General features: G+C 49.6%; 1 protein-coding gene across 1 annotated transcript in view; it reads right to left on the bottom strand.

Moving 5' to 3' along the window:
- The window catches only part of LOC147098019 (ankyrin-1-like), a 378,257-nt gene extending 374,407 nt beyond the window's left edge, over positions 1-3,850 (bottom strand). The window contains exon 1 of the mRNA XM_085971217.1: positions 3,747-3,850. Within this exon, the coding sequence (XP_085827343.1) occupies positions 3,747-3,770 (24 nt within the window). The 5' untranslated portion in view covers positions 3,771-3,850. The remainder of the gene's footprint in view (positions 1-3,746) is intronic.
- Positions 3,851-15,048: the final 11,198 nt, after the last annotated feature.

Below are 15,048 nucleotides of genomic sequence, written 5' to 3'. Positions count from 1 at the left end.
GTGGGGATGGGGAGGGGGAGTGGGGAGTGGGGATGGGGAGTGGGGAGTGTGGATGGGGGAGTGGGGAGGGGGATGGGGAGTGGGGTTGGGGAGGGGGATGGGGATGGGGAGTGGGGTTGGGGAGGGGGATGGGGAGTGGGGTTGGGGAGGGGATGGGATGGGGAGTGGGGTTGGGGAGGGGGGATGGGGAGTGGGCAGTGTGGATGGGGGAGTGGGGAGGGGGATGGGGAGTGTGGATGGGGGAGTGGGGTTGGGGAGGGGGGATGGGGAGTGGGGAGTGAGGTTGGGGAGGGGGGATGGGGAGTGGGGAGTGGGGTTGGGGAGGGGGATGGGGATGAGGAGGGGGAGGGGGAGGGGGAGTGGGGTTGGGAGGGGGATGGGGATGGGGAGGGGGATGGGGATGGGGAGTGGGGATGGGGAGTGGGGAGTGGGGTTGGGGAGGGGGATGGGGAGTGGGCAGTGTGGATGGGGGGGAGTGGGGGATGGGGAGGGGGAGTGGGGTTGGGGAGGGGGATGGGGAGGGGGATGAGGAGGGGAGGGGGAGGGGGATGGGGATGGGGATGGGGAGTGGGGTTGGGGAGTGGGGTTGAGGAGGGGGGATGGGCAGTGTGGATGGGGGAGTGGGGAGGGGAGTGGGGTTGGGGAGTGGGGAGGGGAAGGGAGGGGGATGGGCAGTGTGGATGGGGAGTGGGGTTGGGGAGCGGGGGAGGGGGATGGGGAGTGGGGTTGGGGAGTGGGGATGGGGAGTGTGGATGGGGAGTGGGGTTGGGGAGGGGGATGGGGAGTGGGGTTGGGGAGTGGGGATGGGGAGTGGGGTTGGGGAGTGGGGTTGGGGAGGGGGATGGGGAGTGGGGTTGGGGAGTGGGGTTGGGGAGGGGATGGGGAGTGTGGATGGGGAGTGGGTTGGGGAGGGGGATGGGGAGTGTGATGGGGATGGGGTTGGGGAGGGGATGGGGAGTGGGGTTGGGGAGGGGGATGGGGAGTGTGGATGGGGAGTGGGGTTGGGGAGTGGGGTTGGGAGGGGGATGGGGAGTGGGGTTGGGGAGTGGGGTTGGGGAGGGGGATGGGGAGTGGGGTTGGGGAGTGGGGTTGGGGAGTGGGGTTGGGGAGGGGGATGGGGAGTGTGGATGGGGAGGTGGGGGTTGGGGAGGGGGATGGGGAGTGGGGTTGGGGAGTGGGGTTGGGAGGGGGATGGGGAGTGTGGGATGGGGGTGGGGGTTGGGGAGGGGGATGGGGAGTGGCAGTGTGGATGGGGAGTGGGGTGGGGGGATGGGGTGTGGGCAGTGTGGTGGGGGAGTGGGGAGTGGGGTTGGGGAGTGGGGAGGGGGATGGGGATGGGGGATGGGGAGTGGGGTTGGGAGTGGGGCGTGTGGATGGGGAGGGGGATGGGGGAGTGGGGAGGGGAATGAAGGAAGGAAGGACCAAAGAGCTTACAGCAATGAAGTTTGTTGAAGTGCAGTCACTGTTGCAATGTCGGAAACATTAAGTGGCCAATTACCGGGAACGGAGTGTTTCAGTCTCCTTTTTAAACGATTGTTTTGGAAAGTATTTTTCCAACAGGACTGATGCCAAAAGTGCTGATTCCCGGTTAACTAATGTCCCTCTCTGTCAACCTTCATCGGGTTACAGCTGGACCAAGCAATGGCCTGTACAACGCTGTACACACAGATGAGCAACAAGCACTTCACTCTTGGGAGCTGCTCTGGTCTTGCCTCTCCCCGGATCAAATGGAAAGTTGGAAGAAGAAAAATCAAACAAATGGCATTTAGGCTAAAATACAGCATAAAGTACAAATGAAAATGAATCATCACAAAGAAAGTTCCAGCCATTATATCACACCCTTCAATTGAATGTCTTAGCCACAATTTGGCGCCTGCGACAATGCAGGAGTCCCTCAGTACTGCACTGAAGTGCCAAGTCAAGGTTTTATGTTTACGAGTGAGCCAAGTTCAATAGAAAATCAGGCCTTGTCTTTCTCTTCCCTGTTAGATGGAGAGAACGTGAGGTGTGGGTATGGCTGATTTTGTTTACAATACTCATTCCCCATTCTTCCACTCCTCACTGAGGCAATGTTTGTCCCTACACACTTCTGACCATGGCGTTTTCTTATCTTTTCCTACTCTCTCCTAGTGGGTGAAATGTTGCTCCTCCAATTTGGGTTTGAATGTATTTAGAATTGTTTCCCAAATCCAACTGAAAAGGATCCAAGAAACGGGTCGGCTCAGCATTTACCTCACTGCTGCTTGTGGGTGTCGCTGGTGTAGCAGTTCTGCTGCATTTGTCTACCCAGCAACAGTCAAAGCGCTTTAAAAATAATCCACCGTGTGTCGGAGCACTTTGGAACATTTCTATAGCGCCTTTCACGACCTCAGGATGTCCCAAAGTGCTTTGAGTGAATTGTCACCGACTCACCTTTATCGTCCCAATTGGACTGCTACAAATACACAACTGAGAAGTGACAGGCCGAGTTAGTCATCTACATATGAGATGATTTCACGTGAGCTTTTTTTATTGCTCGTCTCAGGAAAGTGACCTCCGTGCACCATTCTCCGGCTTTCCATTAGTGGCTCTTCGGAATACGGAGACTCGATTACACGTGCAGTGCAAAAGTGCAGGGATTGACTCCACGGGTGGACTTTGCTGCACCAGGAGGGATTCTCCTGGGTCTACGACTCTTCAGGCCAGCTTATTTTGATACTAAGACAACTGTAGGAGAACCACCGCCTGGATCTTCCGCTCCTCGTTGCCTAGAATAAATGGGCTGGCACTAAAATGGCGCCAGGGGGGAAAAATCTAGGCTCGCCTTGTCCACTGCACTCCTTCAATCTGCAGGAGCCTTTGTTTCAGGTTTCTTTGTCCAATGTCAGCTGTGGATCAGTGGGTAGCGCACTCACCTCTGAGTAGGAAGGTTGTAGGTTCATAGTCCCACTCCAGAGACTTGAGCACAAAAATTGAGGGAGTGCTGCACTGTCGGAGGTGCCGTCTTTCAGATGAGACCTTAACCGTCTGCCCTCTCAGGTCACGTAAAAGATCCCATGGCACTATGTGTAAGAAGAGCAGGGGAGTTCTCCCCGGTGTCCTGGCCAATGTTTATCCCTCAATCAACATCACTGAAACACATTGCTGTGTGCGGGAGCTTGCTGTGCGCAAATTGGCTGCCGTGTTTTCCTACATTACAACAGTGACTACACTTCAAAAAGTACTTCATTGGCTGTAAAGCGCTTTGGGACGTCCGGTGGACATGAAAGGTGCTATAGAAATGCAAGTCTTTCTTTCAGAAAGTACAGTAAAGTCCCACCCGTATTAAAGGAGTGTGTTATCATGTGAGAGAGGACACTGAACCTCCTTTTATTGTTTCGCCATCTGCACAGTGCAACAATGCAATTCATAGTAAACCTCTTCTCGCTGCTTTCATGAATCATCCTGTCACTCTTCACCCTCAGCAACGGTTCCTCTCAGTCAGAGTTGACTGTTAGCTGGACAAATCTCTTCCTTTATTGCTAGCAAATCCACTGAGCAGACTTCAATTTTAAACAAGCAATGTTTGAGGAAGACCACAATGAGTTATTCTAAAATTACCCTCGTTTTTTTTTTAATTGCCTCACACAAGTTTTTCTGCGCAAGTCCAAAGCTTCACTAGTTTGGGTTTTGGTGTCTGTTGCTAATTTCTGCCAGTATCCTCTGTCCTCTTTCACTGAAGACACAGGGTTCCATCCCCATTCAATAGAACAAATGTTTGTACTCACTTTTCTGAAGAATAAGAAAGACATTCCAGCCAGCAAAAGGATTATTCCAGGCTTAGGTCTGCAGGGACGAGAACATCACAGCACAGACACATCTTATCTAATGGCACAGTCAAGGCACGCTCAGCTTTATCAGTGTGACGGGGCTGGTGTCCTATCATTACACACATGGCTGTTACGACAGGGAGGCTCCTGTTTGAGTGTGCTTATTATCTGTCCCCTCCCCCTAACCAGCAGTAATGTACAAAAACAACAAATATCCAAACCGTCGTAAGGAACACAAACTCCTGCAGCCTGAATCAAGCTTCTCCTAATTGGTGCTCCCAGCAATGATCCCCTTCCTCACCTTCCCCCAGCTGGTGGAACATGGGTCTCCCCTTCCTCAACTGCACAAGCTAGAAACTGCTACTGGTCCAATTCATTCGGGGAGGGGAGCGGAGGGGAGGGTGGGGAGGGAACGAGAAACTTACCGTAAAGGCCAAACAGAACAGAGGCAGTAAATGCCGACAGTGTCTAGAATGAGGGACAACACTGTACCTAACCAGACAAGAAGGGGGAAAAATTCAGTTGTTTGCGCCTCCTGTTAGCACCTTAAGAGGGCGCTAATGGGGCGTAAAGCAACTCTCGCCCGGGCGCGGCGATGTTTGCGCCGCTCGCGAAATTAACTAGACATTTTGCGGCGGCGCTAAACACTACCGCCACGATCTCCTGCGCCGGCAGATTGTGACATCAGTCGAGTGCGCAACGCCCCGGTAGCACCCCGGACCGGATATTGAGTGGCGCCCCCTGCCTTACCGCCTGCCGCTAGCAACTGACAGGTTGAGGGGAGCGTTTTGGCAGTCAGGAAGGGACTGGGGGGAGCGCTATTTAAAGGCGACCACTTCCTGCCTTTTTTTGTTGGTGACATTTTTGCACCACGCATTCTGAGAGAGAGAGAGAGAGAGAGAGAGGGAGGGAGAGATTCAACGCTGTGTGAAGGAGTTTGAGTACTGAGCAGCACTTTGCAGGTTCATTTTGATTTGCCCTTCCTTGCATCGCCAGCGCTCTGAGGTAGCGTCTCGCTCCTCGGCCTTTGCGCCTTTAAGACAGGTGTGAAGCACCTGATTTAGCGCTCCAATCACCTCCAGGGGCGATAAAGCCAAATTTGCCGTCGGAGGCGATAATTAGCGCCAGGCTGTTAAACTTTGCGCACGGCCGATAATGGCGCCCCAAACGGGGCGATACTGAATTTTTTCCCCCGAAGAGTTTTAGAACATGAAGGAAGGACAGGCGTTCCCTCAGGCAGGGCCTGTCATCCACACCTAGGGATTACTGTGGGTGGTATGAGCGGGTGAACACTTGGCGTGTTGGAGCAACTTTCCAATATCCGCTCTTCTAACGCAAGCGATAATCTGTCCATTTTAAATGGTTTAACACGTCCGCTAAGATAGTGGATGGGGCTATCAGACGTACTCATTAAGCGTCTGACTGCCAGCATTGCCAGCAGTTAGTTTTAGGAAATTATAATATGATTGTTGTAATAAATTTTCTTCAAATTCATTTTTGTCATGGAACTGCCCTCTCTTTTTAAATTTATTCCCTTTCCCATTCAAGACACAAATCATTCTGTAGATCTGCTTGCAGCATGACTCGCCTTCTTCCTCTCCAACCCTCCACGTCCCCACCCTCGCTAACCCACCCAGCCATGGGAGACAGCTCCCTTCTCTTCTGTACCTTCACCCCACCAACAGCAAAGATCCTAAACTTGCCACGGGTGGGTGCACAGGCATAACGCCAGCGCAACACGCCTTGTGTTGCCACAGATCTAGCAACCCTTGAATCTCTCGAATCTGACCATTCTTCAAACGCTGGCATCAGCGTTAAAATTCTCTTACTTAAAAACCACGTGACAACCCAGTATCAGTCTCACAGACCTTCCCTTTTTGTTCTTTCATCCCCTCCCCCATTTCCCAGCCCCCAAACTTGCTTTTTCATCCGTTTCATTTCCTGCTTTTTTCTCAGTCCTGACGAAGGGTCTTCGACCTGAAACGTTGACCCTGTTTCTCTCTCCACGGATGTTGCCAGGCCTGCTGAGCTTTTCCAGCGTTTTCTGTTGTTATTTCGGATTTCCAGCATCCGCAGTATTTTGCTATCATATTGGGCACAGTCAGTGAGTTGTCTTTTTTTGTTGACAGAGGGTTCCGATGCTGTCGCCACCTAAATGTAAACAACCTGACCTCAACACATCCGACACTAACAGAAACCCACTTACCTGTGATATGCCGTTGGGGGCAACAAACATCCTGTTAAGCCTCTAAAAGCATTGAAGGGGTTTGGAGCATCAGTGTGCTTGATACATTCAGGGCCAAGTCTGATCCTCACAGAGTCAGGACTGGGGCAATGAGTCCTGATACATCCGTTCTGATCCTCACTATCATATGATATATTTATGTCTGGTTTTATATATATATATATATATATAAATAAATCTTTTTCTTCTGTCCCCTGACCATAGTATAGAACTCAGTATAGTGTTTACAGTTTTAGCTACTAGACATTCTGCCTCGCAGTGTCGCAATTGCAACCCACAAAACATGCCTAGCCTATCAGTCGGAGCAACACACAACAACCTTGCCATTCCCATTTGCAACATTTTATCTTTCCTGCCTCTTACAAAAGTACAGGATGTTCTTTCTATTTCTTCTGTTGTGTATGTAATAGGTATGTTACTTTAAACCTATGGCCAGGGCAGCACTACTTTGTAGGGCGTAGTGATACCGTAGTACCACTCCTGGCCATAGGGGTATAAATAGTACGGTGGGTACTGATCTCCCCTCAGTTTCCCGCCTGTTGGTATTAAGTAAAGACCTACGTTGAATCTTCCAAGCTGTCTCGTCATTATTGCATTAAGTATAGACACATACTTTATACTGGCGACGAGTAAGGTTCGAACTCATCAGTACACGGTGCAACAAAGGAACGGTAGCAGTACGGAGAGAGAAGGAGAGAGGCTTCTTACCAGCCAGCCTGCAGAGTCCAGCGTCGACCGAAGGAGGCCGCCCAGCACTCCGGGTTCGGGAGGAGCGGCAGCAACGGAGCGAGAGAGAGAGGTTTCCAGCGGAGGCTGCGGCAGCTGAGAGAAGAGGCTGAACGGGCGCTCCAGCCACGGGGAAAAAGTCCACCCAGGGCCAGGTAAACTGAAATCCTTCCCGAGGAACGGGAGCTGCAAGGGCCAGAACGGGCAGGCGATCTGGGGAACAAACGGAGCCACAAGGACTAGCGGGCCACGAGAGGGGAAGGTCGTTGTTAATAGTGGCTGTGGCAATAACGGGAGCTGCAAGGGACAAAAATAATGACGCTGGAGAGAGGTCATTGACAGCAGAGGGAGAAAAGGCGGGAAAAACGCCATCTAGTGGAGAAAGCGGGAAAAGTTTTTTTTTCTCTTCAAAAGTTTAAAATGGCTAAAGAAGGTTGTTTGTCAGCATTTGTTGAGGACACAGAAGAGTGGGATGCCTATATCGAAAGGCATGAACTTTATTGCATAGTAAACAAGGTGGAAGATGACCAAAAGGTAGCAACCTTATTAAATTTTATGGGGGCAAAAACATACGGTCTGCTGAGGAATCTTCTTACTCCAGACAAGCCAGAGACAAAACGTACGCCCAAATTGTTGATACGCTAAGGGAACATTTAAGCCCTAAGCCACCATTTATAGCGGAAAGGTACCGCTTCTACAGACGCGACCAAAGGAATGATGAGTCGCAGGCAGCCTATTTAGCTGCGCTCAGAAGGTTGTCCAAACATTGCCAGTTTGGAGCCATATTGGCGGACGCGATCAGAGACAGATTTGTCTGTGGCATGTTAAATGAGAATACACGTAAACGGTTGCTAGCCAAGAAACAGCTCAGCCTAGATCAGGCGATTGAAATAGCATCGACCCACGAAGCAGCAGCACAGGGTGCTGCTCAAATACGGCATAACACAACCGGCTATGACACCCATGAGGTGACATTTCACAAAGGTAAATGCTACCGTTGTGGCAAAACCACCCACGACCAAAGTAATTGTTGGTTTCGTGATAAAATATGCCGGCAGTGTGGGAAAAAGGGGCATATAGCGAAAGTTTGTCGGTCTGGTACGAAACCCAATCGTGGGGGCAATCCGAGCAGTACCAAGGCAAGGACAAAAATACATAAGATGTCTGACAGTAGCTCAGACGAGTCACAGGAAGGCACAAAAGCAGAGCCTAAAGGTCTGGGATGTCTCAAGTTATATGGTGTAGACAAAACGGAGGACCACAGCACAATGTGGGTTAAAATGAAGGTAGCAGGCGTCGAAGTTAATATGGAGCTGGACACGGGTTCAGCCCTATCAGTAATTAATGAACAAGATTATAACAGGCTGTTCAAACGCATTCCCTTAAAGGGTACGGAAATTAAATTAAAAACATATACGGGACAAAAAGTTTACCCGAAGGGAAAAATGCAAGTAACAGTTAAATACAATGGCAGAAAAGTGCCAGGACTTTATTTATACGTCCTACCAAACGGTGGACCACCACTTTTGGGTAGGGAATGAATAAGAAAAATCCATTTCGACTGGAAGTCGATACACGAGTTAAAAGTAGAGACCACCACGGATGATACAACCATTACAAGCAGGCTGTCGAAACTATTGGCAAAAACGCCAGAGGTGTTCCAACAAGGGCTGGGGACCTTAAAGGACATTAGAGCAAAAATAACTATTGCTCAAGACGCAAACCCCAAGTTTTGTAAGGCCAGACTGGTGCCTTATGCCATTCGGCCAGCGGTGGAAGCAGAACTGGATGCCTTAGAGAGTGCAGGTGTCCTTACAAAGATTGAGTGGAGCGAGTGGGCCACGCCCATTGTCCCAGTTATAAAGAAATCTGCAAATAACACACCGGGGGAACCAAAGAGGGTTCGCATTTGCGGGGATTTTAAGATAACTATTAACCCAGTCCTGCACACGGTACAGTATCCGCTGCCGCGGATAGAGGACATATTCGCATCGTTAGCTGGGGGTAGACACTTTACGAAGATTGACCTTTGTCAAGCTTATTTACAGATGGAGGTGGAGCAGGGTTCGAAAAAGCTCCTAACGATTAACACACACAAGGGATTGTACCAGTACAATCGCCTGGTATTTGGTGTGGCATCCGCCCCGGCAATATGGCAGAGGACCATGGAACAGGTCCTACAGGGCATTCCAGGAACGCAATGCTACCTGGATGACATCCTGGTGACAGGACAAACGGATAACGACCACCTCGCTAACCTGGAGCGAGTACTTCTGCGGTTACAACAATATGGACTCAGGGCGAACAAGCAGAAATGTGAGTTTTTCCAGGAACGTTTCTCATACTGTGGTCACATTATAGATAAGGAAGGCCTGCATAAGTCCCCGGAAAAGATCGAGGCAGTAGTGAAGGCCCCGCCCCCTGAGAATGTATCTCAGTTACGATCATTCTTAGGCCTTATAAACTATTACCATAAGTTCCTCCCGAACTTATCGTCCATTTTACATCCACTAAATTCATTGCTGCAAAAGGGAGTCTCCTGGAATTGGGACGAAGCGTGTGAGGCTGCTTTTAAAAAGGGTAAACAACTCATTACATCAAAGGAAGTGCTCGCACACTTTGACCCAAAAATGCCAATGAGGTTGGCATGTGACGCCTCCCCGTACGGTATAGGGGCAGTGTTGTCACACAAATTTCCCAACGGGACGGAGAGGCCAATAGCATTTGCCTCAAGGTCGTTAAATACAGCCGAAAGAAACTATGCGCAAATCGACAGGGAGGCCCTCAGTCTGGTGTGGGGTGTAAAAAAATTCCACCACTACCTGCATGGGCAACGTTTCACACTACTGACGGATCATCAACCGTTGGTGTCGATATTTAATCCAACAAAAGGGGTGCCCCTGATGACGGCCCAAAGGCTACAGAGATGGTCACTGTTCTTAGGAGCACACCAGTACCTTATCGAATATAAGGGTGCCAAACAGCATGGCAATGCGGATGGCCTGTCGCGGCTACCCTTGCCTGCCGAGATCGAAGAGATAGTACAGGACCCCGTGGAAATATATCATACGGCTGTTATGGAACACTTGCCCATCACCAGCCAATGTATCGAGCAGGAAACACGGAACGACCCGACATTGGCAAGGGTTTACGAATTAACCGTGAAAGGCTGGCCGGCGCAGGGTGACGCATCATTGCCGGTGTTTTCGGCAAGGAAGGACCAGTTGTCCGTCTGCCGGGGCACATTGATGTGCGGAGCCAGGGTGGTGGTCCCTCAAAAATTACAACATAAAGTGTTGCAGGACTTACACGAAGGTCATCTGGGGGGTGTCAAAATGAAAAGCCTCGCCAGAGCCTACGTCTGGTGGCCCGGCATTGACAGGGACATTGAGGAAGTAGCAAAAGCGTGCCAAGGGTGCCAGATGGTACAGAACGTACCACCACAAGCCCCACTACATCCGTGGGAGTGGCCCTCAACGCCGTGGCAAAGGATCCACGTGGACTTCGCTGGCCCCTTCCTGGATGCGATGTTCCTTATTGTAGTGGACGCCCATTCAAAATGGCCGGAGGTCGTAAAGATGTCATCAACGACAGCCGAAAAGACGGTCGCAGTCTTAAGGACCATTTTTGCCTGAAACGGGGTGCCCGAGCAAGTCTGTTCGGACAATGGGCCACAATTTGTGGCAGAAGAATTTCAAGCATTCCTAAAAAGGAATGGAGTGCGACATTATACGTCCGCACCGTTTCATCCGGCTACAAATGGGCTGGCAGAGCGATTTGTGCAGACTTTTAAAAAGGCCATCAAGGCGATGGGGGAGGAAAGGTTGCCACTACAACACAAGGTGGACAACTTCCTATTCGCATACCGTAATGCTGCACATACGGTGACCAACCAGGCCCCCGCCGTCATGTTCTTTAATAGAAGGTTAAGGTCTCGCCTTGAATTGCTCAGACCAAACATTCGGAGAGATGTGGAAAACCGAGTATTTCGTAGGGCTCCTGACAGACAGACACGGAGCTTCGAGGTGGGGCAGCAAGTGTTGGCCCGTGATTATAGGAATGAAAAGTGGCGGTCTGGTACGATAAAGGCCCACCAGGGACCCTTGATGTACACAGTTGAGACAGGGGAAGGCATAATCAGACGACATGCTGATCAACTTGTGGAGTCCAGAAACCCAACTGATTCACTACCTCAAACGTCTCAGCACATTGTTACAGCGGAATCACGGCCCAGCTCGTCGTTACAGAGGTCTCAGGATTGCGAGGAGTTCAGCACTCCAGTGATCTCCACGGCACAGGATGTGCCATCAGACACCGACGAGTCCAGCGATGAAGGGGTGACGGAAGTACCGCCGCCTGCACCGAGACCGACTAGAGAAAGACGTTATCCTAGTCGAGACAGGAGGCCTCCTCAGAGACTGAATCTATAACATGTTTCTGTTTATATATATATAAGTAGACAACTCTTGATGTAAATATGTTATGTATATTGTGTTACCAAATGTTATTAGCCCTAGTTATGGGGCATCTATTGACTTAATTGCACGGGTACGTTTTAATTAAAAGGGGAGGAATGTTGTGTATGTAATATGTATGTTACTTTAAACCCATGGCCAGGGCAGCACTACTTTGTAGGGCGTAGTGATACCGTAGTACCACTCCTGGCCATAGGGGTATAAATAGTACTGTGGGTACTGATCTCCCCTCAGTTTCCCGCCTGTTGGTATTAAGTAAAGACCTACGTTGAATCTTCCAAGCTGTCTCGTCATTATTGCATTAAGTATAGACACATACTTTATATCTTCCTCCCCTCCTAACCACCCCCCCTGTCTCTGCACCTGCTTAATATCTGTTACATCTCCAGCTTTTTCCAGTTCTGATGAAGGGTCCCAGACCTGAAACGTTAACTCTGTTTGTCTCTCCACGGATGCTGCCTGGCCTGCTGAGTATTTCCAGCATTTTCTGTTGTTATTTCAGATTTTCAGCATCCGCAGTATTTTGCAATTATATTACACAACAACCTTGCCTCATTGTCTCACCGGGACACACACAGGACGGCTGGAGTATCCAGATCTTCGCACATCAACCGTAAGATGTGCTCCATCAGAAAACACTTGGGAAACAGCATCAGAGTATGAAGGACAGGGAAATGGGATTAGAGTAGACAGCTCCATTTAAGGATTTAGTATCAACATAGGTGCGCTGGGTGAAATGGCCACCTTCTGTGCTGTAAAGTTCTTTGCTTCTCTGTTTGTGAGCAACCAATCAAAATAATAACGATTTGCTGTTGAAAGAAGATCCGGGGGAGGGAGGTGCCTGCTAGTGCTGGGTGTCCTTTCACTACTTGGATAGAAACATAAAAAATATAGGAGCAGGAGTCGGCCATTCGGCCCTTCGAGCCTGCTCCGCCATTCAATATGATCATGGCCGATCCTCTATCTCAATACCATATTCCCGCTCTCTCCCCATACCCCTTGATGCCTTTTGTGTCTAGAAATCTATCTACAGGCCACTAAATAACCGGCCACTAAATAACCGGAACGCTCTATCCACCGGCAAAATTCAGGAGTCGGTTCAGATAACTTTTTTTACTTTTAGTTAATTTTTTTACTCATTTGTGGCTGTGCAAGCGTCTAGCTGAAGCTGTTGCTAAGCTACAGAGACGCTTGCAAGCTGTGCCGATTGTTTTGAAGCTGTTGCTAAGCAACAGGGTTTGTTGCTAGATACAGAGCTCTCCGTATCTTTTAACTATAGCACTCGGTTCTCCGGCATTGTTGATGTACCGGCACCAGCTCGGTCCTGTCCGTGCCGGATACCAGAAAGTTTCCTGTATCTCCTTCTTAACTATATTCAGTGACTTGGCCTCCACAGCCTTCTGTGGTAGAGAATTCCACAGGTTCACCACCCTCTGAGTGAAGAAATTTCTCCTCATCTCTGTCCTAAATGTCCTACCCCGTATGCTGAGACTGTGATCTCTCGTTCTAGACCCCCCCCAGCCAGGGGAAACATCCTCCCTGCATCCAGTCGCTCTCGCCCTGTCAGAATTTTGAGATTCCCTCTCATTCTTCTAAACTCTAGTGAATACAGGCCTAGTCGACCCAATCTCTCCTCATACGACAGTCCTGCCATCCAGGAATCAGTCTGGTGAACCTTCGCTGCACTCCCTCTATGGCAAGTATATCCTTTCTTAGGTAAGGAGACCAAAACTGCACACAGTACTCCAGGTGTGGTCTCACCAAGGCCCAGTAGTAAGACATGTATAACTGTAGTAAGACATCTAGAATGGAAGTCTCCTCTGTCTAACTTTAACAGTCTGACATGAAAAAGCCTAATAGCCCACCGTGCTAAACTGTACACATGTAAGCATCACTCGGCACAACGTTGGTTGTCTCATTCAGGGAGACTACAAGAGTGATTATTGTGAGAAAGGGTAAACCTCTGACTGGTGTAACATGAGGTGTTCGTTTGAGGCTGGAGTGAAGACAATCATAGAATCATAGACATTTACAGCACGGAAGGAGACCATTTCGGCCCATCGTGTCCGCGCCGGCCGACAAAGAGCTATCCAGACTAATCCCACTTCCCAGCTCTGGGTCCGTAGCCCTGTCAGTTAAGGCACTTCAAGGGCACATCCAAGTACTTTTTAAATGCGATGAGGGTTTCTGCCTCTACCAACCTTTCAGGCAGTGAGTTCCAGACCCCCACCACCCTCTGGGTGAAGAAATTTCCCCTCAAATCTTCTCTAAACCTCCGACCAATGACTTTACATCTATGTCCCCTGGTTGTTGACCCCTCTGCTAAGGGAAATAGGTCCTTCCTGTCCACTCTATCTAGGCCCCTCATAATTTTATACACCTCAGTCAAGTCTCCCCTCAGCCTCCTCTGTTCCAAAGAAAACAACCCCAGCCTATCCAATCTTTCCTCATAGCTAAAATTTTCCAGTCCTGGCAACATCCTGGTAAATCTCCTCTGTACAAGAAGCTGCAGAGGATGAGGCTTCAGCTATCACGTGACCTGTGCTATAACTGAGCTGGGAGAGGTTTGACAGGAACATTAAAATAACTGTACGATAGCAAAATACTGCAGATGCTGGAAATCCGAAATAACAACAGAAAATGCTGGAAAAACTCAGCAGGCCAGGCAACATCCGTGGAGGAACAGCACCTCATCTTCCGATTAGGCACTTTGCAGCCTTCCGGACTCAATATCGAGTTCAATAATTTCAGATCATAACCTCGGCCCCTATTGCATTTTTACTTACATTTTTTTTCCACCCCTTTGTTTTGGGTCTTCCCCCCCCCTTTCCTTTTTTTTCCTCTCTCCCACATGGCAGCTGTCTCTCATCCTGCCAGTACACTTCACACCTAATCTTGCTGTCTTTTGTCTCCACTGTCCTATTACCATCTCGTCTGGTTTTAAATACCTCTTAATGTCTCTTTTACTTCTTTTACTTCTGTTGTTCTATCGCAGCCCTGCCTTCGATCTATTTTATTTCCTTTCCAGTTTGAAAAAGGGTTTGACCTGAAACGTCGACTCTAATTTCTCTCCACGGATGTTGCCTGGCCTGCTGAGTTTTTCCAGCATTTTCCGTTGTTATTAAAATAACTGTCATGCATGTGGCATGACTCCATGGCCTCAGAGATTTCTCCAGAGCACACGAGAAAATGTTGTCACGTAATAAGTAGACGACGAGGCTGTGGAGCTACCGCCCAAGATTACAAAATGCATCATCATGACAGACTGCCTCACTATTTTTAAAGGTAAGGGAATGGAATACTTCCCTTTTGGACACCCAGCGAGAGCTTTACTCTTCATGCTAACCACGCTATACCAGACTAGATGTCAGCCGTGGCTCACCGGGTAGCACTCTTCCCTCTGAGTCACTCCGGAGACTGGAGCACATAATTACAGGCTGGCACTCCAGTGCAGTGCTGCACTGTCGGAGGTGCCATCTTTCGGATGAGACGTTAAACCGAGGCCCCGTCTGCTCTCTCAGGTGGACGTAAAAGATCCCACGGCACAATTTCGAAGATCAGGGGAGTTCTCCCCGGTGTCCTGGCCAATATTTATCCCTCAATCAACATCACTAAAAAACAGATGATCTGGTCATTATCACATTGCTGTTTGTGGGAGCTTGCTGTGCGCAAATTGGCTGCCGCGTTTCCTACATTACAACAGTGACTGCACTTCAAAAAGTACTTCGTTGGCTGTAAAGCGCTTTGGGACATCCGGTGGTCGTGAAAGGCGCTGTATAAATGCATGTCTTCTTTTTTGCAAGCAATGGTTAGA

The sequence above is a fragment of the Somniosus microcephalus genome, chromosome 30, assembly GCF_052327205.1.
Source record: "Somniosus microcephalus isolate GS21.2 chromosome 30, FLI_Smic_1.0, whole genome shotgun sequence".
NCBI classification, from domain to species: domain Eukaryota; kingdom Metazoa; phylum Chordata; class Chondrichthyes; order Squaliformes; family Somniosidae; genus Somniosus; species Somniosus microcephalus.
The sequence above is the reverse complement of the archived record's forward strand: the minus strand, read 5'-3'. Positions and strand labels throughout refer to the sequence as shown.